Source organism: Nipponia nippon, unplaced genomic scaffold, assembly GCF_047370975.1.
Source record: "Nipponia nippon isolate SJK-2023a ecotype South Korea unplaced genomic scaffold, ASM4737097v1 scaffold_3, whole genome shotgun sequence".
Taxonomy (NCBI): domain Eukaryota; kingdom Metazoa; phylum Chordata; class Aves; order Pelecaniformes; family Threskiornithidae; genus Nipponia; species Nipponia nippon.
In genome coordinates this window covers 16,381,108-16,403,913 of record NW_028262347.1, presented here as the reverse complement: position 1 = coordinate 16,403,913, position 22,806 = coordinate 16,381,108, and the positions used below count along the sequence as shown (strand labels likewise).

General features: G+C 38.4%; 1 protein-coding gene across 2 annotated transcripts in view; it reads right to left on the bottom strand.

Annotated features, from left to right (window-relative positions):
• Positions 1-3,789: 3,789 nt before the first annotated feature.
• Positions 3,790-22,806, bottom strand: part of DUS4L (dihydrouridine synthase 4 like) — a 38,134-nt gene continuing 19,117 nt past the window's right edge. For both annotated transcript variants that reach the window (XM_087765718.1, XM_087765717.1), the window contains 6 exons: positions 22,616-22,716; positions 20,292-20,442; positions 17,073-17,208; positions 14,258-14,369; positions 6,213-6,313; positions 3,790-4,789 (listed from right to left, as the gene is read on the bottom strand). In XM_087765718.1, coding sequence (XP_087621844.1) covers positions 4,751-4,789; positions 6,213-6,313; positions 14,258-14,369; positions 17,073-17,208; positions 20,292-20,442; positions 22,616-22,716 — 640 coding nt within the window. In that variant the 3' untranslated portion in view covers positions 3,790-4,750. The remainder of the gene's footprint in view (positions 4,790-6,212; positions 6,314-14,257; positions 14,370-17,072; positions 17,209-20,291; positions 20,443-22,615; positions 22,717-22,806) is intronic.

Genomic DNA, 22,806 nt, shown 5'->3' with positions numbered 1-22,806 from the left:
ATAAACAACCTGTTCCCAGGTCCCTGCGTACAGTATCACAGTATGCTCTATTCCCAAGTCCTTAACTCTAAATGCCTAAGTCATGTCTGGAGAAGAATCAAAGCCTAAGATTTTGTCCTTACTAGCCAAAAATAACAGTCCCTCTCTTCCTTCCTCCCACATTGTCTCTTTTCTGTACCATGTCTTAAACTCAAAAGGAAAGGAGTAGTTTAGCACCTTCCCAGCCAACTTAGTTTCTTCTTCCATAGTTACAGGAACATGGGTTTAAACCTTAGGCTAAGTAAGATGTACAACATGGTCTCACTTTCTAGGTGAGCAGCTATTAAGCTACCTCACAAAACACAATTATCACTAAAACTACTGCTTCTTCTGGCTGTGTTTTCAAAGAGAAGAGTAAACCCAATCAGACAAGGCAGTCTGATCTCAGGCAGAATAAAGGAAAGAATTTAAGCTATGACTATTTAAGCTGCAAGTCTTGCAGACATGCTTTTATCACAGCTGCAATTGGTATCCAATTTCCAGACAAATGAGTTTTGAGAGATGCTTCCCGTTTTCGTTTTCCTTAGTAGCTGGCATCGGTATCTCCTCACGTCCAACGGACATGCTAGTGCTGGTATCTAACTCCCCCTAGTCACTAAACACAGCGGGAAGGCTCCCACCCACTAAACCCCGGTGCACCCAAGTGTGTTTGGGAATCTGAACACCCCAGACTTGGTTGTGTTGGTGTAGACCGAGACCCTTGGCAGAGTTCAGAAGGGAATCCTCTAGCATATATAGTCCTGGTCTGTAGGAGCGTAGCCTGCTCCCTCCTCCACTCAGCTCTCCCAAAGCTGGAGATGGAACAGCAACATTTTAGGGCAGACTTGCACTTGTGGATGATAATCGGAATTTGCTATGGACCACGATTGTATTTCAGAGTGATGGACACAAAGCTAGAGGGACTCTTGTTTTCCTCACAAACACACCTTGCCATGCCCGTCCCTAGTTGCACATTGCCTCAAGAGTGAAACACAAGTACTACATTTTATCATAGAAAATAAAATATTCCACATTATTCCTGAACTGGGGATGTTCAGTTCCAGAACTATGTTTTTAGACCTTACACAATTAATGTACACAGCAATATTCAGCACAGAGTACTGGAGGACTGGAAAGACAACTCAGAGCTGATTTTCCAACTTAACTCTAGCTGTAGAATTATTTGTATCAGGCTGCATCAGGACCCATATCACACACTGCAACTGGGATAAGCACCGTCCAAAGGCAAGACAAAATGAGGGTTTCTGTCCCAAAGGGCTTACGAAATAAATTCAGTATTTCAAGGAACACTCGAGAACTGAGGCAGTCACGTAATACTTCCACAACAACTTCACCATTTGGAAAACCAAACTTAAATGTTATTTCAATGCCGAGTAAAAAACGGAGCTTTCACCCTTCAAAACAAGCTAGGAAAGCACAGGGTCTTTTCAATGAGACTACGTAGCTAGGGACTACCGTGGCAGCAAATACAGGTAGTGCTAACGCAAGAGCACATTTTCAGAAAAGACTGTGCACAATTTATGTTGTTAAAGAAGATATATCATCAGATGTTTGTTGCAAAAATAGAAGGGGGGAAAAACATCCTGGTTAGCTAAGGGTGCTTTCATTTAAGGAAACACCAAAGCATGTAGTTAGGTCTATTAATATTCAGGTCAGTTCTCATGCACCTACCATGACCTCACTGCTTTCTTGACTCAGCAGAAAAAGGGGTTTATGAAAAAAAAAAAAAAAAAACAAAAAAAAAACCCACAAAAAAACCCAACATGAAAACACATCTCAATTTTTTTTGAAAACTACTATCAGTTAAACCTGTGCAAATATTTTTAGAATTAATACTCTCTCCTATGCTTCTCCACCAAAGTACTGAAAATGCACATTCCTACTTTGTAAAGAAGGAAAGAAAAAATTCCAGAAAACCCAGACAATTACTTTGACATTATTTAGAGTATAAAGAGCTCTAAATTCTTACTTCTGGAGACATACCCAGAATTAAATCAACTGTCAAACAGGAGTACAGGAAGTGAGTTTGATTCCATCGCTATTTGTGGAGATCTCATGTTTTCTTCAGCTCTTTTCTACAAAACAGGAAAACATGACCAAAATCTGACCAAACGGCCTGAAAGATCAGGAGTTAAAACCATGAAATTTTGATTCACTCTTTCCCTGTATATCAACCATAACTTAAAACATTACCAAAGAGAAAACTGTACTTAAAGTTGATCAACCCAGACTCCTGCAGACTCTGAACACGTATGAAGTACTGTGAAACAATGCAAATGCAAAATATTCTGAAAGACTTGCCGTTTACTGGAATTTCTAGATGTACTATTTAGACTTCTAGTTTCATAAAAGAAACATGTTCTTTCCAAGAATACAGTTCTACAAAGCAGATATTACAAAATATTTTCAACATGAGTAACAAAAGATTATTTTTACGTTAGCAAATCTGGGACTCCAAAGAGCTGAGCATGTGATAACGCGACGCAGTCGAACGTGCAACCATCCACAACAGACAAGTGGAAAAATGATGATGGACATATTCTACTCTGCGACGGGGAAATCCAGTGATACAAATAACAGACATGACAGAAGAAATGACTGGAGGCAAAGTAGAAAGTAAAGGGTTTTAAGCAATCTCTAATTTTCAATTAAGGAAACATTCTCTGTGGCCTGATATGCAGGGGTTTTTTGTTTTAAGCTGTTGTCTCCTTGATCTCTCAAGAAGTGGATCCCCATCTTCCAAGCAGCCAGCGGGACACTGCGATGCTGAGGTGACCGATGTGATTGCAGAGGGCAGCGTGTGAGTACCACATGTTGAACGAATGTTGCACGTTTAAAAATACCAGGCACCGTTTCAGCTTCTGAGGGAGCCGTACATACCACCACGTGCTCCTGCACACTTCAGTCATGCTCAACAGCAAAAATTACCATAAAGCATTGGGACTTGCTTCTCAAGGAGAAGTATTGATACCATCAGTACATTCACAACTACCCATTTTTTGTTCCATGTTATTTTTTCCAACATAAAGTTTTAGGAGTGAAGAGTCCAGTGCATGACATCTTTCACTGTAAGCTGCTAATTATCAACCTAATTATTTACTTGTACTATAGGAAGAAATGCTTGAAATTCAGTGAGTAGATAACAACAGGAAGTAATAAGTAATTAATATTTGCTTTTGTTCTGGGTCTTAAAGTAAGGAAAACAGGTGAGTTTTTAGGTCTCTTAAAAACAGCACTTTTTGTTATACCTCTAAGGCTTCCAACCATAGTCTTCAGATCAGACTGGAGATAACATTCTGCCATAATTCCAAATATTTCAGAAGGGGGGGGGGGGGGGGGGAAGGCATTCGACTACATCACCAAAACCTGTGTGTATGCAGATATTAAAATCTGTAGCTGTTCCTGAAAGTTTTGGTATGAAAAAACAAATCTCCAGTGTTGCAGAATCTCTGAGAACACATTCTGTACTACTTCAGCAAGGATGAGGTATTTTTTAAAAACATATGCAATCGTATTTAATATGCTATGTTAACATGCTTTATAGTATTTAATACGCTACGTTTATATTCTAAGATAAACAAATCCTATTTCCAGAGCAATCAAAACTACCCCTATGAAGAAGGCTGTATTTCCAGGAAAAAGTTAAACATCACCAAGTTAGAAGTGCATTTTGTTGTTTGTGTATATACCTATTAATTCTGATGAGATAGCATATTGGGAGAGATTTACACGAATAAACCCAGAAACTCATGAACTTAAACAATCCCTTTAATATAACAAACGCATCCAACCTTCGAATATAAACTGGAACCAACTAAAAAAGAAACTCGAAACAACTTTCTGAATGCCAAAAAGGGCTTATGCAAAACAGTGCACATTTATTCGAGGTATCGTATCCATGAAAACAAAACCAAAACAAACCCGACTGTCTACATTTAAAAAGAATTTTTACTTAGCAAGGCAAAAAGAAGTTAGGTGGCACATACAGAGTAAACAGATGTAAACAGGGTAAAAGTACAGAATGTTAATACCAACCAACCCAAAACTTCGGTTATGAAAACTGAAATAACCCAATATATTAAAGAAAAATAAACCAGAGCCATGCAAAATATTACTTGTTAAAATACACTCATCCATGTGGCTAAGTGAAAGTCACAAGCTAGTGAGATGGATTTAGAAATGCAGTTTTCCTTCTTTATTTCCTTAGATTGATTGTCACTCAATTTTCCACTGAAGTAGAATGGCTGATGAAAAGCTTTCAGCCTTCTTCAACACACTGGTAACTGAATTTCTGAAGACTCCAAACAGGTGTTGCAAAGGAAGTTTAGGTAACTGTGTTTTTATGATATAGAGTGACATACAACCTCACTCAAATGCTACAAGCAAGTGGTACATGATCTGTTACCATTCTGTACGGCAAAAGCTTGGAGAACAGTCAAGTTGCTCCAGATGGAATTGAAAGATTTTCAAGTTTCTCCTCACAAGAGCAGTGACAATCTCCATGGTAAATCGGGCAAGCCACTTAACATTTTATTTGCAACACAGAATATTTTGGCAACCAAGATACATGAGAGGCATCTCAATAGTGACCTGCAGTGCACGTGCTTTTCAGAAAAATCAAGTTTTGTTTCAGGTATGCATTAGGAGCTTGAACAGCACACGGCTTTTCACATTGAAGCAACTGCACCGATGCCATCCGTCTTTGATACACCTACAGGTCTTTCTTGTCTTCTGCTTCATTTAAACTGTCCTGAAAAGAGACAGATTAAAAATATTTCTTTATGTTTGGCAAGATCAGAAACCGTTGACTCCAGATGCCGCATTTTGTCCCCTTGCAGTCATACCCGATTTGTTCACCATGCACCCTTCAAAGCTGTAGTCCCACCAATACTACCCCACATAACACGTGCTTCTGATCCTACCACAGTCACAGCCATGCAGCTGCCTTCTGCTCTCTGTTCACGTTACAGCTGAACTGTGCAGCAACTCAGCCGGAAACATTTTCTATCAGCTGATTTATCCTTAGAAGCTGCATCTACTGTGTGCTCAGTACCTTCTGTTCTTTCCGTTCAGAAGTAAACACAGAAAACTGTAAAGATGTGTGTTCTAGACCACAAGACTGTTTGAAATGCAGCAAGACTACTACGGCTCATTACACAGTGAAGCACAACAAAGATAGGACATGCATGGTGGTCTTAATTCGAACACAGAGATCAGCTGAGGAATCTCTGTAAGAGTATAGGGTGAGGCTGGTAATCAGTAAGTGGCTTCACAGAATACAGGAACAAGATTATAACCAGCTCAAATTTGCCTTTTTTGTTTTTTATTTTATTAATACAGGACCAACAAACAGCTCTTCTTGAAAAGCAAGTCACCATAATTTTAACATCAATCATGTATTTTCTCCTAAGACTATTACTTGTAGACAGGCTAACTTTCATTTTTATTGAACTTTGGTTGAATTCCGACACAGACGTCAGGCATGGAACACGCCAACACCTGCCAGACAACTTAAAAAAAAAAAAAACAAGCAGGGCTCCCAGTTCTACCAGGAATAATTACGTATATATTATGGGTATGATAGCCATGCACATATGCAAACCCAATCAAACTGCTAATTCAGCTTTTGCTTGCTTTGTTTCTTTTTTTGTTTTGTACTTCAATTTGAATTTTTATAGTAGCCTGTTCTTAGCCTAGGCTGTTTGTTGGTTTTGTTTCTTTTTGTTCTTGCGTATCAACAGTATTGCAACATTTATAATCCAGTATTGCAAAAGCATGTTTAAAGAGCAAACAAAATAAAATTACTCTTATAATTGATGTATATACCATACACACACTACTCCAATCGTTTTCTTACAAGATTTCAGTTCGATCATCACATGCAAAGCTATCTGAATCTTATTTCCCAAGTGACAGCAAAATCAAGTCTATTGATGACGTGAGCTTTGTCACCTGACATGCAAAAAAAAAAAAAGCTAATAGCTTTGCTGTCCAGTCCTTAAAAAAACAAAATTCTACTATTTTGATGAAGTTTCAGAAGTGCTGCCCATTGTAACTTTATGCTGTACTAAAGATTTCAGTAAATTCTCTTGCATAATAAATACCCAACAGGCAGAATTTTGCTGGTACAATTTCAGAACATCGTGCTCATATAGCAGTCCAGAACCACCTACCTGAAGCTGTTCATATTCTTTCATCAGATGATCATATTCTCTTCTAAGGCCTTCAGACTGCTTTTTAACTGCAGTCACTTCATTATTTGCCTTCTGGAGAGCTGTAAAATATCAGAATTAGTGCTTTAATTATTACTTGTGTTCCTGCAGTTCCTCAGAGCCCTAGTTATGTATTAGGGCTCCACTGCACTACACAGTCTTTCCCCTAAAGAAAGCTTAAGTTTAAAACAGAGCATCGCAGACGGACACAGGAAGAGATGTGCAGGACAGGGAGGGGAAAGAGAATGACTTGTGTTCAGGAAGAGCAGCACAAGGGGCAGGAAGGGGCTGTAAAAAAGGTAAGGGCAAGACCAATAAACTCTTGACAGAGGTGACAAATTAGTGACGACTACAGTGTTCTGTCACATTGCAGAAGACACTTCTAGAAAAACAGAACTCTACAACCCCAAAACCAAAACTGACAGTCCTCTTAAAACAAAGAGGGAACTAAAACACTGGACAAGATTTTAGCAAAGCAACTGAGGCCATCTATAAAATGGGGGGGGGGGCAGGAGGAAAAGAGAGATAATACATTATTATAGGAATATAGACTCTCCCCCTTTATACCCTGTTATATATTTTACCATGTATGAATTCATTCATTAGAAGCATCACTTTATGGATGAGAAGGCAGAATGGTGGTGGTAGGATATACAACTGTGAACAGGTTTTTAACATGAGAAAAAGCAATTATTACTCTACTCACAATCTCAACAGCAATAAACTGAGAGCATGTCTATGCTGCAGTACAAAACAGCCCAGGACTCCACAGGGGCTAATTTACAATGCAGGGTAAATCAGCACACAGTTTCATAAAGCTGTTATGTAAGCATTCAAGTAAGGTCATTTAGACATTTTTATATTCCTTTGCTATAGGTATCTTGGGTATCTTTATATTTCTCTGCTGTAGCAGCACAGGCATACCCCCAAATTTGATTTATTCATGCTAAAATGGAGAAACGTTGTTAACAACCTATAAGGCTGCCTCACATAGCCACATTTAAAAAAACAAATCTCGATGGTACAAATAAAAAAGAAACATTTCCAATTTTCCTTGTTCCAAAAATGTGGATCTGTCCTTCCACTGTGAGCTCCTTGAGACATACTGGTCTTTCCCAGAGACCTCCAAGACTCTCAAGAACTGCAGCACCTCTGTAAGATCCTGTTCTCAAAAGATGAGGAGCTAGATGTGCTTTTTGTTAAGCACCTAGCTACAAGCACTCTGCTCTGAATCATGGCTCACTTTGGGAGATAGTTCCTGAAACATCAGGACACAAGACATTTGACCACTCTCCTACATGCAAAGAGGAAGACTCCCTCCCCCAGCACTTCTGCTATTTTTAATTAATTAATTTGAATGTATAGATTCAAAAATCATTCTCATTTTAAAAGTCTGCAAGTGATTTTTCAGTAATTTTCCAGCCTGGAATTCTGGTCTACTGAAGTTAATTACACTTATGTCTATTGATTCCAACATGGTCAAAAATTCATCCCATCTCTTTACATCCTTTCTTTCATTTCCATACTCTTACACATATATCCTTCATCCTAATGCATTCTTGACAGCATCAATACAAAAAACATTTTCTAAAGGTTTTGGTATTTGGAATAACCGTGATTTCCACACATCCAACAAGTCAAACCCCATTGCATTTACTCTCCCTCTGATCTTGCTACTGTTTAAAATATTCAACAGTAATTGGAAATCACTACAACTTGAGACAATTTTATAAGCTTCTGATTTTTAAGCTGTAGACAAAAAAAAAATGCGTATGCCATTTCGCCTCTTCAAGAATCAGCTAATTAGAAAGCTAAATTTTGCCTTTGTTTAAACATTCTTGTACATAGCTAGTTATACTAACAATATCTCCTTTTTGAGGAAGTTGTAACTCAATGTTATTGATCTAATACTATTTAGCTGTTTACAAGCAGCAGCACAGTACTCTAGTTGCAATTAAGAACTACTGTATCTTTAAAACATGAACAAAATATCTAAAAGTATCTGCAAACCATGAAAGCAAACAAGCCACTGCATTGTTTCAATGTTTTGACCAAAACAGATGTATGACAGGAATACCTCACCTAACCCTAGAAGATGAAAAAGCAAAGAACAGATTGTCCTTTCCACCTGTGTTGGCTATGGACAAAAAACCCCACAAAACCAAAAACACAACACACAAACCCAACAACCAAAAAACCAACAAAACCCCAAAAACAACCCCACCAAACCCAGACTCATTGCTGTTGGGGCCACACAATAAAAAGGAGCATCACATCTCTGACAACATGAATTCCCCAGTGCGCCAACTTCTCTGGATGTCTTCTTGTCAAGCAACGGAGACTGTCCATACATCACTGCTCAACTACTTTGCCATTGCATTAACACTGCAGCACAGCCAAGTTGATCGTACAGGTATATTGTTTGTCATATGGATCGTATCATATGAACACTGATCCAGCAGAAAACAGAAGATCCTTTGTGTGCACAAAACAGTCGGTTGTTATTTCTGGCTTCTATCTGGCCTGTTACTTTGCCTCACAGAAGACAGAACAGCTGGACTGGCCGCAAGCAAAACCCAACAGCTGATTGCTCCTACCAAGTAAATGCATGAGCAGGCAGGAGGTGAGAATGCTGCTTCTAGGTTAATGCAACTAATGAGAGGAATAGTCAGTAAGTCCCAAAACTGGAATCCAGACTCAGTACTATGAGAGGTGGGCCATCCTTTTTCATTCCTATCACTTCCCTTCAAAGAAAAATCAACAGAATATCCTTAGGGCAGAATATCAACAGAAGACATTTATGGAAAACTTTATCCCTTTACATTTAATGTCTGACTGGAGGGTCATAAACTAATGTAACATGTACAGTCTGGGAGAAGTAGAGAACCTGTCCTTCCCTTACCACATTCTCTGTATCCTGTTCCAGGATAGATAGTTTACTTCAGATTCCTCTAAAGTTGAAGCAGGATGAGGAATAAAATTGCTCTGAAGAGGCTACCACAGCCCAGTAGCTGTAGCATTTATATTATCTTTTCATTTCAACAAGGGTAGAGAACTGAACAGTAAAACAAAACTAAACAGCAACAAAAGCCACCAATGATTCTTTGGGCATTTCCCTGCACAACTACTAGTCCTGGTCTGACTAAATCACTTGAGTTACAGTGCTTGCTACTAAGGAAACGATCTGGAACTTAAATTAGCATTGCTCACAATACAAGTCTAAAACCAAAATGATTTGGACTAGTTTAAGACTAAGAAAGATCCCTCTCTTTTAAGATTCTTCAAATTGAGAAAGCACTATTCACATTTAAGAATTTAGGCACTGATGGGACAAGAGGTTTGCCAACAAATATGCTGTAAAGCTGGGAACACAACTTCAGTCAAGTAATTCCATACTAATTCTGAATTCTCTCCTTAAGATGTAGTGGTCAGATAAAGTTTAAAAAGAGAAGGCAGGACCAAAAAATTACACACAAATTTGCTCCAAGTACCTTTTGCAACCTGAAATGAAATTGTTACAAAAGGGATGTTACAGCATCTTCAGATGGCGTAAACGGCCTTGTATAACAAAACCATGCCCTTCGAATCAACAAATATGAATATCAGCTCTTGTTGCATGTGATATTGTGCAATGGTTCCCACCAAGGTTATGATCTCACAGTTAAAAAGTAAAGTAAGATGGACTTTGTTTCTAAACCTCCCTCTGCCATTGGCTAAATAACATGAGACTCTGGCCAATTCTTTTAACTTGTATCTCCTATTCCCAGCTTACAAAAGAAAGCTGAGAGTTTGGGTTTTTTGGGGGGTTTTCTTGTTTGTTTTTGAAAACTGGAGCACTTCAGTGGAGCTCAACATAAATACAGTTTTCATACATGGCACTAGCCTGCCTGGCAACACAAAGGCCGAGCTGAACTCTCACTGGCAGCAACAGTTCTATGAGGTGTATTCCCAGTGTCTGTATTGTTTATCTTTCTAACACCTAATAATCTTAGTATTTAAGTCAGAGTTGTACATCTGTACCTGCATACTTTCTAGAATAGTCAACAATTAATAGCTATTTCAAAACCAGCCCTCCACATGAATGGTTGCTCTCTTACTCCTGTCTCCTACAGCACTATGCAAGCACGAAACAAAAAAGCACTCGTGACACATTCTGTACCCAAAACAAACCTCATTAAAGGATGCACGGAAGTTTCATCAGAATTTCCTCCTGCCCCACTGTAGGCCTATGACAATATATATAACTAGAGAGTATTTTCAGAAAAAGTTGAACTAAAGTTCAAAAGCACCTAAATGACTTCGGTGAGTCAGTACACATTTCACAAAGTGAAATCCTAATGGCAGAGACAAACAACTGGTCTTTGGGTTTTGTCTCGGTGTGGCAGTACAGACCCAGCTCAAAGATGCAATAAGGTCACAGCTCAATAACTGCACACAGGTACTGGGGACTGCAATGCGTGTTATGCTCCATCAGATGCAGGTAGAAGCTTCAGGTGCGTGTCATTTGCCATGAAATACTGTTAGAAGAGTGAGGGGTCAACGGGCTGGACGGGGGTCTGCCACCAGTGTGTTCTGCTGCAAGCCTTGATCGATACTAGTTGTTCTGTGTAAATGAAGCTGTAGCCTTTACCATACACTAGGACAGTGTCACCAAAAAAATGACCCGAGATAGAAAGTGGAATAGTACAGCATTGCAGAAGTCTCCCTCCTGCCCAAAGCGTCCCATAATAATAATAAATGGACATTTCACACATCAGCATTTCCACAGCGTGGAATCTGTGAGCGAGAAAAGCAAGTTAACGCACCAGAAGTCCCGTTCCTGCCCCCAACCCAAGGATCACTGTAAGGACAGCTGCTTTATGAAAATTCTCTCATTCTGATGACTGATGTCATCTCCAGTTGCAGATAGTTTGTTTTCTTGTAGATTTTTGGATGATTTTCAAAACTATCAAAGTGAAACAATATCACAGCATCTTCTTTCCCCAGAAAATCCCTATACGTCTGAAACCAGCAGCCATACTGAGAGCCTTTAATTATTTGAATCAACATTGTTAGAAATTATGTCTAATGTGTAGCAGGAGAAACATTCTCACATCTACACTGGGTGCTCCTAGGAGTATGTATATTTATTTCTAGGTATCAGTGAGACATTTTTCATAATATACAAGTGTATCAATAAAATACCATCTTGGAAGGCTTCTAAACAGTCATGTTATTACATGTCCAGGTATGCTAAAAATGGATTTAGGCTCTGAAAGTGTTAGCCCCACTGCTGGGTGCCTCTAAAGCCCCCAGTATGTGGGTCTGCAATAAAGTAGTGAAGAACTAGCCCCCTTTCCTGCACTTCCAAACAGAGCAAAAAAGGGCATTAAGGGGGATAGGAAAGTCAGGTCTGAAAAGAAAACAAATTTGGCTAAAAGCTTTGTCACTCATTTCCAACCTTTGTTCAGATTTTAGTAATTTCACTACTCAGTCTTTGTCTTGTATTTTCACTCTTCCTCCCCACCTGACCAGAGCACAGTAGGTGGCAAAACATCTTCGTAACTTAGGACTTCACTTACGGTTAAGTGGACAAAAAAAATAAGGTAGACTGCATTTCCTCTAAAAGGTAGAAAGCTGAAGAACTAAAGATGAGTCTCCTGAAAGTCTGCAACAATCACTGTCTACACAATAATTTCAGCCAGAATTTCAGAAAGAGAAGACATACAGTATTTTCTCTGCCAGAAGTTGTAAATACTGGATCAAAACCTTACAGAAAATTTGGATCTCCCCTGAAGTCACGGCACTAATCTGATACTAAGCTGCATTATTTAAATGTGAAGCAGACTTAAATTTAGGACTCCTCCTGGGTGCCACTCTACTGAGGCAACCCACCTTTCAACACATGGCCTACTATAAAGTGATATATCAACCTATCACCATGCATAAGTAGCTTAAATGTACCACACCAGAGCAATGGATATTTGAAACTGCTCTGTGAAAAAGACTACATTTGTTTTTTCATCCAAGCAGTAAAAAAAAAAATCCCAAACCCCAACCAAACAAGAACAAAATCCAAATTTATAACTCTTACTGATACTATAGCTGAAAACAAACAAAAAGAAAGCCCCAAAAAACAAAACCAGTAAAGTTTTCCTTTTTATACCAGTTTTGCCCTGTTTCATTACTAGGTCACACCCCTCACACTCTTCACTCCCTTCCCCCCCCCCAATACCCCCAAAATTTCATGGATTGGACTTTGTGGATACAAAGGAAAGGTTACTTTAATCATGTGAGATCAGTGACATGAAACAAATTGTTAAAAAGAGGTAAAACAAGCTTTTCAATCTCAACTTTGATAGTGTGTAATGCATTGCTCGCACTTAGTGAGCATGAAATTCAACATTCACCTGCTCAGTTGCAGAAGCTTCAAAAGAAAACAGTAAATTCGATTCACGTTGAATCTCTAACACTCCATAGAAAGCTGTGTCTACAGATGTGGCTATTTATCAAGTACTTTAAGCCTTCTGGCTATCAGTTTGCACAAAATAAGAAATATCAGAAAATATTTCTTATATTAGAAAATATAAGAAAAGTTACAAAAAAATAAGATAGACATACCTTAACACCATCTAGCTGACGATGGTAGTTAACGTAACCATGGGGTTTTCTGATTTTGGCAGTGAGGGGGATGGCATCAGGGGAAGAGTTGTAAATATTTTCCTATTCATTCCTTAAAAAGACCCTCTCCCCCACTTTCCCCCCAACCAAAGACTCAAGCATGCCTTAATTTATACATCTTTTGGATGGACATCAGCCCACAGGGAGAACGCAGCTGAAGCAGCATGTGGTAAATCTATTTATTCCTTAGCTTTCTCTAGCATTCCTCACTGAAAAGCTTACATTATATTACTGTTACATACCACCAGTTAGTTTAAATAAAACATATGCATTTAAGTTTTTCATTGATCCTGTCACTTCAAAGGCAGTTTTCCCCCCTTTCTTTAAGAAAACAGCAGGAGAGGGAAAACCCACAATCAAACCTGCCTAAGAATGTGAACTAATGAGACCCTCTATTTAAAGATTCTTTTTGCTTCAAGCCCAGCTGAAAACAGCTGTTCTACAGTTCTCGTTCGTCTTCCCAGTGGACAATGAAAAATGATTAATGAAATATATTTGTTATTTTTACAGCTTTGTAGCAGTGCCATGCAATATGAAAGCAGGGCTATGTTTTGATGACAACATGCTATCTGGTACCATGAAAATCTGTATTTTGTTACAGTCTGAACATCTGACTAATGCTTACAAGGTCACAGGCAATGTTATCTTAAAAACACTAATTTCAGATGAGTAGGCGTTCACACACCTTGACAGACCCCAGTAAACTAGAACCAAACAGGTAAAATCTGCTTCTATCTCAATTGGGGTTGCCAAGAAAGCAGTTTTGACAACCTAAACCTTAAACATGGAAGCTGCCAACAAAAGTATTATGTTACAAATTGCAAGGCATGTTTCCTTGTAGACAAAAAAATTAAGAAAAAAAAGCTAACACCTCTGCTGCAGGAGATACATAAATTCAGAATACTAGTCAAGGACTTTTCTGCTATCTGACCGAAACCCTACTTTATAGGAAAAACCTCAACCACATACTTCCCCATTTTATACAGGGAGAGTGGCTGATATGTATGACATGAAAGATCAATCTCATGCCTATAAGCAACCTGCAATTGATTCCATATCCTGGTCATGTTGTTGATAAAGACAAGTCAACACCACTTAAATCAGTTCAATTTGTTAACAATTACAGTTTAACTAAGGTGTTCAAATTACACTGTGCACATTTTCATAATGAAAACATTTACTAAAATATGGGGATGTTTTTCCAGTTCCTAGTCAAATGTAAAGAAACCCCAAGCCAAGTGTTCTGTAAACTGATGTAGTTAATGCTATGCCTAGAATAAATTTTTGACATCCAGTGTTGAAATCATCTTTTTCTTGATTGCAAAGAAGTCATAACCAATACTTACCATCTGACGTCTTCTGTAGTTCGGCTTTCAAATGTTCAACTTCCTTCTTCAACTTTTTATCAGTTGCTTCTGCTGACTCTTTGCTTTTACTGCTTCCTTTTTCACTCAAGGCCTATTAAAAACCAGAGTTGCTACAATTAATTTTGTTTTCATTAGTCTGACATTAATATCAAACAACCAGAGAATGTCAGCCTTGATTTTGCAAAGTGACACGTTTTATCAAGTGCCAACATGAAACAGGCAGATACTCAGTCATTCTAGGGGAAAAAAACAAACAAACAAAATAAAAAAAAAATGCTCAATGTTTTAAGTTGATAGTAATGGCATACTTGTAATAGTATGGCATTATCTCCTGTGTAAGAGTACTATCTATGCATCAAGCCCACAACTTCTGTTTAGGTTATAAATGGCTTTTCCAGAAGACATATGCTGGGACTGCAAGTGACAGAACATTGCCATGTTTATGTGCAACTTGTTCTAACAATTTATTCTGATTTAAATCATGTAGTACACCACAAATCTCTCCTTGTAGGTTTGCAGCTACTTCTTCAATCTTCAGAATACCTCAATACCCAGATTAGATCTCCACTGAAATTCAAGAAAAAACTAGGAAAGGATTCAGGAAGAGCCCTGTAAATACTAGACACAAAAGCATTATATTCTCTGTACTCTGAAAATGTTGGCAGTACTGTACTCATGCACACTCTTATCATTAAGGCAACTGCTATTAATGACTTAAAGTATTACACATTAAGGATTAGACCCCATAATTAGACCCCTTGCTCATATAGCCTCTATTATCCAATCAAGCATCATCTCTGTTACGAAAATGGCAAAAGAAGTGGTAGATGCTTAATGGGAAAAAGAAAAGTAGAACAACTGAGATGAACAGCTGTTAGGTGAACTCGTGACATCAGAGTTTACTGGGCACAGGTGGGAGCAGAGGGGAAGATTACTTTAGGAAAAAGGAAAAGAACTGTTTATAAAGACTGGTAAACAATCCAAAGACAAGAGCTGAAGAAAATTTTCCAGAAGCAATTTAACCAGAGAGCAGAGATTGCATTTGACTGCTGGTAACAAAACCATAGCAAATTTGTCATGAAATCGGCCACAGATTGCCTTCTTTACTTTGTGCTCCCCTCTTTCTATTAATACACAAATAGTTTTTTCTGTAAACTTTTATCCTGAGTCCTGTGCTCCATGAAACCTCTGAACAGGAGACAGTGCAGACCTAGCACACTAGAGTAAACATACAGTATTTACACTTACAGCCAGTGCCCTATATGCAATTGCTCCTGCCTCTCCCTGATAGTAGAATGAAGCACGCTTTTAAATGAACACAAATGCAGGGGCCAAGCCACAGAGGAACCTGTCATAGTATCTCTATAAAGTTAAAATAAACCAATTCTGAACACTTTGCATCTCCAGCACAACGGAGATCCAGCCACAGCATGCTGTCTGTACCTGTGACTACCACTGTTTTTGCAAACCATGCAATCAAACACACAAATAGAAACAGACAGGAATACAGTTTCCAGTTTCTGGCTATCACTTGCAAGCAGCTAAGAGAATGTGTTGCTAAGAGAATGTGAAAGCAGAACAAAAAGAGGACTTTTGGCCAAATCCCAACAGGACAGGGCAGGGGGGGGAGTACCAGTATGCAGCAAAGAGACAAATTCCATGGCTGAGGGAGGCAGTTTGGAAGTCTGGATTATTTTCACAAAATACCAAATCCCAAAATTTTGGAATCATTTCATACTTGGGAAACACCTAACACATACTCTAGTGATCCTTGTTTTACGACACCTCTCAAACAATTGGATTTTTTTGCATCCCTTCTAGTACTTTTTGTCCAGAGTCTGTTCTCTTTGTCTGAAGATTTATTACAAAAAATTTACAGTGCTGGTAACCATAGACACTGCTCCAGACAAACTGGAAAAAAACCTGTACACACCTGCAGTGAATTTTGTTTTGACAATGTGCCAGACTGAAGAATGCTGTATAAGTCTTCATACCCTGGACATCTGCACTCTAGCTTATGGTTCAATCTCTTTCAACAGAAGTCAAACTAACCAATTACGAGAAAAGATTTCATACATTTATCTTCATTATCTTTGCCGACTTCCCTTCCTGCATACAACTGTAGATTGAACCACAACAGACAAATGATAGCTTAATTTTCTCCATTCTTCTCATAAAAATAATATATTGGCGATTCTTTTAAGTAAAAAATTTTTGGTAATATCCTCATTAATACTATGGCAGTGCCTTACTGAGAAAGGAAGGTATTAGGAAATTGGCCGACCCACCATAAAAATAGATGCAAGAATACAAAATACCATAAATACAATAGACCAATTTTATAAGTTAGAAAAGACATTTCAGGACTGGAGCAAATCCAAAATTTAGAAGAAACAGCCAGCACAAAAGCAGCTATATTGTAGGCTTTTCTGTACTGGACTGCTATAGCCCTGACCTAAATAGCCAACTGTTTAGGACAAAAAGAATAAAATTGTCTCCCTCTATTTTGCTATGATTAAATTCAAAGAGATACTTTAAGAATATATTACTACTTTGATGAAATTTGTACTGGAAAGACAGAACTTCATTTATTTGGATTAGTTTCCCTTATTAATAAAATGCTACTGAAATTTGCATTCAGTATTCTGAATTAGGTATTTTAAGAACATTGCTCTTCCTTTTTCCACCAGAAGAAAAAAAATGAGCAAATATTATTCAGCAGCAAACCATCCCCAGAGTATTTTGTACTAACTACTTGCTGTATAAGAAAATAACTAAAAAAGTTCAAAGATACCTCCTGCAGCCTTTCATTCTCCGCCATGTATTTTTTGGCTGCTTCAGTAGCATCATTTACTTGTGTTTCCAGAGCTGCGTGAGATGCCATCCCTTTTGCCAACTGAGTAAGAAGGGTAATAGTACGTCTCAATACACTGGTGAAGAAACACAGTGAACAGCACAGTAATTCACAGCACAAATTAAAAAAAAAAACAAACCAACAAACCCAAAACAACCCCTTTTTCTCTCCCTCTGCATTAGATGTGAAAACAAAACCACACGAAGACTGTTTAAGCACCTGAAGGAAAACATCCAGGCTCAGCGATGACAAATAATAGTAAAATAGGAGACTGAAAAGATTTTCATCCATTAAAAATCTGATTTTTATCTGATACAGAACCTCCCTCTTCCCAAAAACCCACAGCCTTTAAGGGGTCAGAGGCTTGCTTAAAGGCTGAAATACTCTTACATGACCTAGTGTTTTAAATAGGATGGATCTCCGAATACAAGACTCAAGCAACATGTTATGGTAATGAGTACAACACAAAAAAAAACCCAAGACAACTTTATAAAAGGCTTTACAAGAACCAAATTAGCAATGTGAGCATATTAATCTTCAAAGTACTCTGTCAATACTGTATAAATCAGAACATGCATGAATGTCAGCACTCATATGGCACCTCAGATCTAAGCTTTGCAAATACCTCCCTTGATTTGATCTAGCGATTGCCTCTTTGCACCACTACTTCCATTATTCATCCTGGAGTCTTTCAAAGCAGTATGTTGCTGAATCAAGAAAGGCCAAAGCAACACTGAATTAAATTAACTCCTGTAATATAACTACCTCTTCAAAAGAAATTTGAAAATCCAAGTAATTGGCTTTTTTGCAACTGAAAGTGTATTAATAGACCTTTTGGCTTTCAAAGTAAGCTCTCCTTCCTGCTTTTTCATTGAAAGTTCATTTTCTTCCTTTTTTGGTTGTAATAAAAAAAGTTAAAGTCCCCATGTCACTACTTTTCCAAGGGTTAGTATGTTTTACTATTGCTTATTAGTTTATAGAAGCAGCAGTCAGGAGTCAGTAAAACATCATTACTAAAACAGAATCACAGAATCATATAGGTTGAAAGGGGCTTCCAGAGGTCATCCTGTCCAAGCTCCTGCCCAAAGCAGGGACAAATAGAGCAGATTGCTCAGAGGCTTGTCCAGTTGAGTTCCCATCATCTCCAATGATGGAGATTCCACCGTCTTTCAGGGTCCCTGTTCCAGTGTTTGACAGCTCTCCATAGTAGAAAAGGTACCTTTAACCACAAGTCAGAATTTCCCAGGTTCCTGGCCTGTTGCCTCTTGTCATTCCTGTGTGGATCCACTGAGAAGAGCTGGCTCCATCTTCTCTACGTCCTACCACTATCATCTCTGGTAACTATAACCCTCCTCTTTTCTGTGCAGACAGTTGGTGGATGAAGGCTCAGCTGGCCCAAATACCTCCACTGATAGGAGGTCATTTTCCTCACCTGTACTCCATGTTCTGCAATTGCTGAACCACAGATGGAGGAGAGTTTTTGTTGTGTTGCCAGAAGTGACAAGCTTCCAGCCTCCTTCATCTTGGGAATCTCCATCTACCACTCTTCTGGAATTCTGCTATTGGTTGATGTGCTAAAATGAATCAAAACTGACCCAAAGGGTGAAGCAGGGGCATCCAACTACCATCACACCTACATGTGGTCTTAACTTGGTTGGGTGATGGCAGTAGCAGTGTAGGATAAGGCAACCCAAAGAACACTTTTTTCCCCCCTTCTCTGACAGACATCATGCCTGTTTAATGGATAAGCAAAATGGCTCTACTAAGAAAAGTCCTTTGATCTAGCCACTGCTGTAGAAGCATTTATTTCTTCTAAATCTTGGTGAAAGGCCAGCAGCCCAAAAAAAGGCCTTAAGCAAACCTCTTCAAGAGCAGAACTTCTACCCACAATACAATCTACTAGGGCCACCTGACAAGCTTTCTTCCGTGAAAGCTGAGTGGGAGTAGGATCCTGGGGGACCAGCTTCCAGCTCTACTGTAGGACACAATCCAGCTATTTCTCTCTTGGAGCAGAGATCACAAACATACTTGTGCATATTTACTTAACCTTTCTGAAGGAAGACAAAGAAAACGATACATTCCTATCACTATTGTGCAAGGCTACAGCCACCTTTGTTTTTTCCAAAGTTTTCCTGCTCAAGTTTTGTATGAATTCTTCCTTGACACTTCTTTATGTACAATGCTCCTCAATGATCAGCTAAAATGGCCATACATCACTCCAAGGGGAAGAAGGTTGTCAGAAGTCTCTGACTCCAGGCATTTCCTCGTTCTGTGTTCCTCTTGTGTATCTAGGCAATATCAAGGAGCTCACTGAAGGAATTCAGAAGGGGGCCAGCATTCTTTGCCCAGTGTCACCATAAAAATGTACAAACAGGAAATTGTCTGACCAACATGTCTGTTTCCATTCACTCACATTATCTGTGTCCAATTAGTTCATGTGCTCCTTGCCCAACTAAGAAGATCTGCAGGTTGTTGTGGCTACCGTGAAGATTCACAGGTAGTCTTGACTGCTACTGCTGGGCAGTACAGAACTGTCCTTTCCATCACCCTGTTTTATTAGCCGTGTTTAAACATCCTGAAAGGGATACCGCACTTAAGATCATAATATCATAGCAGGCCAGTTGCCACAAAGTGCTTGATCTGAAATAATATCAGAAACTCTCCTGTAAAGCTGGAACATTATCCTACAGTTCCTAACTGAGCTTTAGATGAAGTGGTTCAAGTAGGACTCAAGCTTTTCTTCTTAACACAGCAGGATGCAATAATACCTTCTTGCAACATATTAAGATTATTTTAACAGTACTTTAGTTTTTGAGGTTTTTTTATTCCAGTTTTCTGTGTTCAAAACAAACAAAACATAGGGCATAAGTTTAAGGAAGGAAATGAGTATTCCCTGAAGAAACTTCTCCTGCAAAATACATGTTTTCTCAAACATTCAAAATGTTTCTTTCCATGTGTTGCTCACATATCCTTCCAATCTTCAAACATTTGCAAGGTATTATTTTCCCTGATCTTACTTGCCTTATAGCCAATCTGCTCACACTTAATTCTTTAATCTCTTGAAATCGGCCTTCCAATCTTTTTTATAGTTGCATTACTTCATGCGATAGTTCCTGTAAGAAACATGCTATGTGGAAATTAGAAAAACGTTATACTTACAGCCAAAGAAATAAGGAAAAACCTGAGAGGTAGAGGTTTCTTTGCGATCGGAACAGTTTCATCTGAATATGATCAAATGCATTGGTATTGATATTTGCAGCCTTCTCATTCACATGAACGGCAGAGTACTTCCTAACTTCTCTAACAGCATCTGCAAACAAAAACAGTTTGTTCTTATTCATATCTGTGCGTGTATGATATACCAGACATAGTACTAGAAATATGTATTTGGACTTCCTGCTCAGCAAACAGGCATAGGACAAATAGTGACATCACTTACGTTATCCATACATTTTAAAGGTAGGTCTTGATAAATCACTGAAGCGATATAATGTATTTCCAGAGATATGCCCAAAACATGCTTGAACAGTCATTTCCAACACTTGCAGCCAGCCATCAGGCCAACGCAACACATTTTACAAATGTTACCAGAGACCCTACAGACAGTGTCAAAATGTCACTGCTGACAACTGAATTAAAATCCAGCTGGGGGACAGTGATAAAACAGAAAGGGAAGGGAAAAAGAAGAGATGCCTTCTGAAGGATTTGCCTCATATGGCATTTGTTAGATAAGCATGTATTTCAGTAATGACAGAAGTGTCTACTTCATGCTTGAATCAGAGAGGGGAAAAAATTATTTCTATAACATCCATCAAAACAGGAATAGCGTCATAACACAGTGTTAAACACAAACAGAACAGAGGGGGTAAGCTATGCCTCAGCTTTCTCTCATTTGCCTTTCATCCATCTTTCAGCTTCCTTTCATCCATCATATACTCCTGATACTTCTGCGGAAGGGCCAATACTCTGCCAACGCTTCTCAAAGGACAAAATAATTAATTAGGACTTACGTCTACATAAAAACAAAAGCTAACCCAGTTAAGAGTTCATATTACAATCTGTAAACTTAAGATCATCATACATACTTAAGGCCAATAGAGCACCTAAAATCTTCTCCTGCACATCAACAAAAATACACATTTCATGACACATCATCAGTTCTTGCAGATTATTTTGGCCATGTGTTATTAAATTGCTGCTGCATTTCTTCAAGCAGACAAAATCAACGCCACTAAAAAGCATGTGAGAGTAACATCACTTATGACTGTCTCTTTTACATTCACAAGTTATTTAGAGAGAGAAGGGGGGGGAAATAATATTTGAAGTGAAACTTCAAACAACACAACAAAAACTAAGACCAAACAAAAGTCCATATCCCTGTGCTATGGGAAGATTCTAGTTCTGCAGTAACCTATCATCTTATGTTATGGGGCAAGCATCTTGCCACTGCTTTACTTTAGCCCAAATCTATCTTTCCACAAAATCAATAATCATCACCAACTCAAAAGCAAGCTTTGGTCAAAGTTTTCAATTGGTTTTCAAGGAGAGTAAATTAAATCCATCGGTTCTCAATCTTAAGCCATTTACTGAAGGATCTACTTCTAAAGATAATACTGAAGACCATCTAGAACAAGAACAAAAAATGTTTATTTGCATTTCCAGTACTTGTTTAATATTAGGAATATAGTATTGCGGTCTAGTCTGACTTTGTTACATATGTAGTGCATCTGTATGTTTCTCTCAGCAGACAATAAAACCACATATTTTTTCTTTGTATTTTAAGCAGCTTGGAATTAAGTAGCATTTTCACTGTAAGGTGCTTGAAACACTTCTATCCATGGAGAAGAACTTCTGTCACTGAAACACAGAACTATTTCCATCAACGAAATACAGGCGATAGTTACCACACAAAGCAGTCAGGACAGACATTAAATGAAATCAGTCAGGCATATGGTTGTCATTCAAGCTCCACTTTCACTAAAGCTTTACTCCTACTTGATAGACCTTAAGATCTTAGGATCTTGATAGACCTTAGGACCATAACAAATGTAGCCAACAGCTGTTTTGTATCTGTGCTGCACAAAAGTACTCAAATAGCCCAGTGCTTTGATATATTCTTCTGTTCTGTTTCAACAGCAACCAAGAGAAAGAGTGCCATCTACTGCACATTGGGCAACTCAGCCAAATTCTGGTATCAAACATTTCAAGTTCATTTACTTGTGTGAGAAAGTGAAACCAAGCAGAAGCCTAGACCAAGCTCCATTTTTCTTCCTCATTCACTGCTATATTACTATTGCATTTGGATTCCCAACATAGATGCAGTATAAGCCCTCTCCTCTTCCATTCTATTGTAGAGCTTTTAAACAAATTAGCTGATTTACATTAGGCTTGAATCCTTCCAATTAATCTGCTCTATATATCATGAATTCCACAGATCAGGATTTTTTTTTTCCCCATTTGTTAAGAAATTATTTAACACTTACCAAGAAACAAGACGATCAGTAAAACTATTATTGTAAGGAACATCTTGTTCCAAAAAACTGCCATTTTGCTCCATAGAGGAATCATAAAAATCTTCTGCCATCTGTAAAATAGCGTTGTGTTATTCAAAGGTAGTTAAACACTACAAGAAGAGCATAATAACCTCACAGAAGAGAGCCTTCTTATTGATATG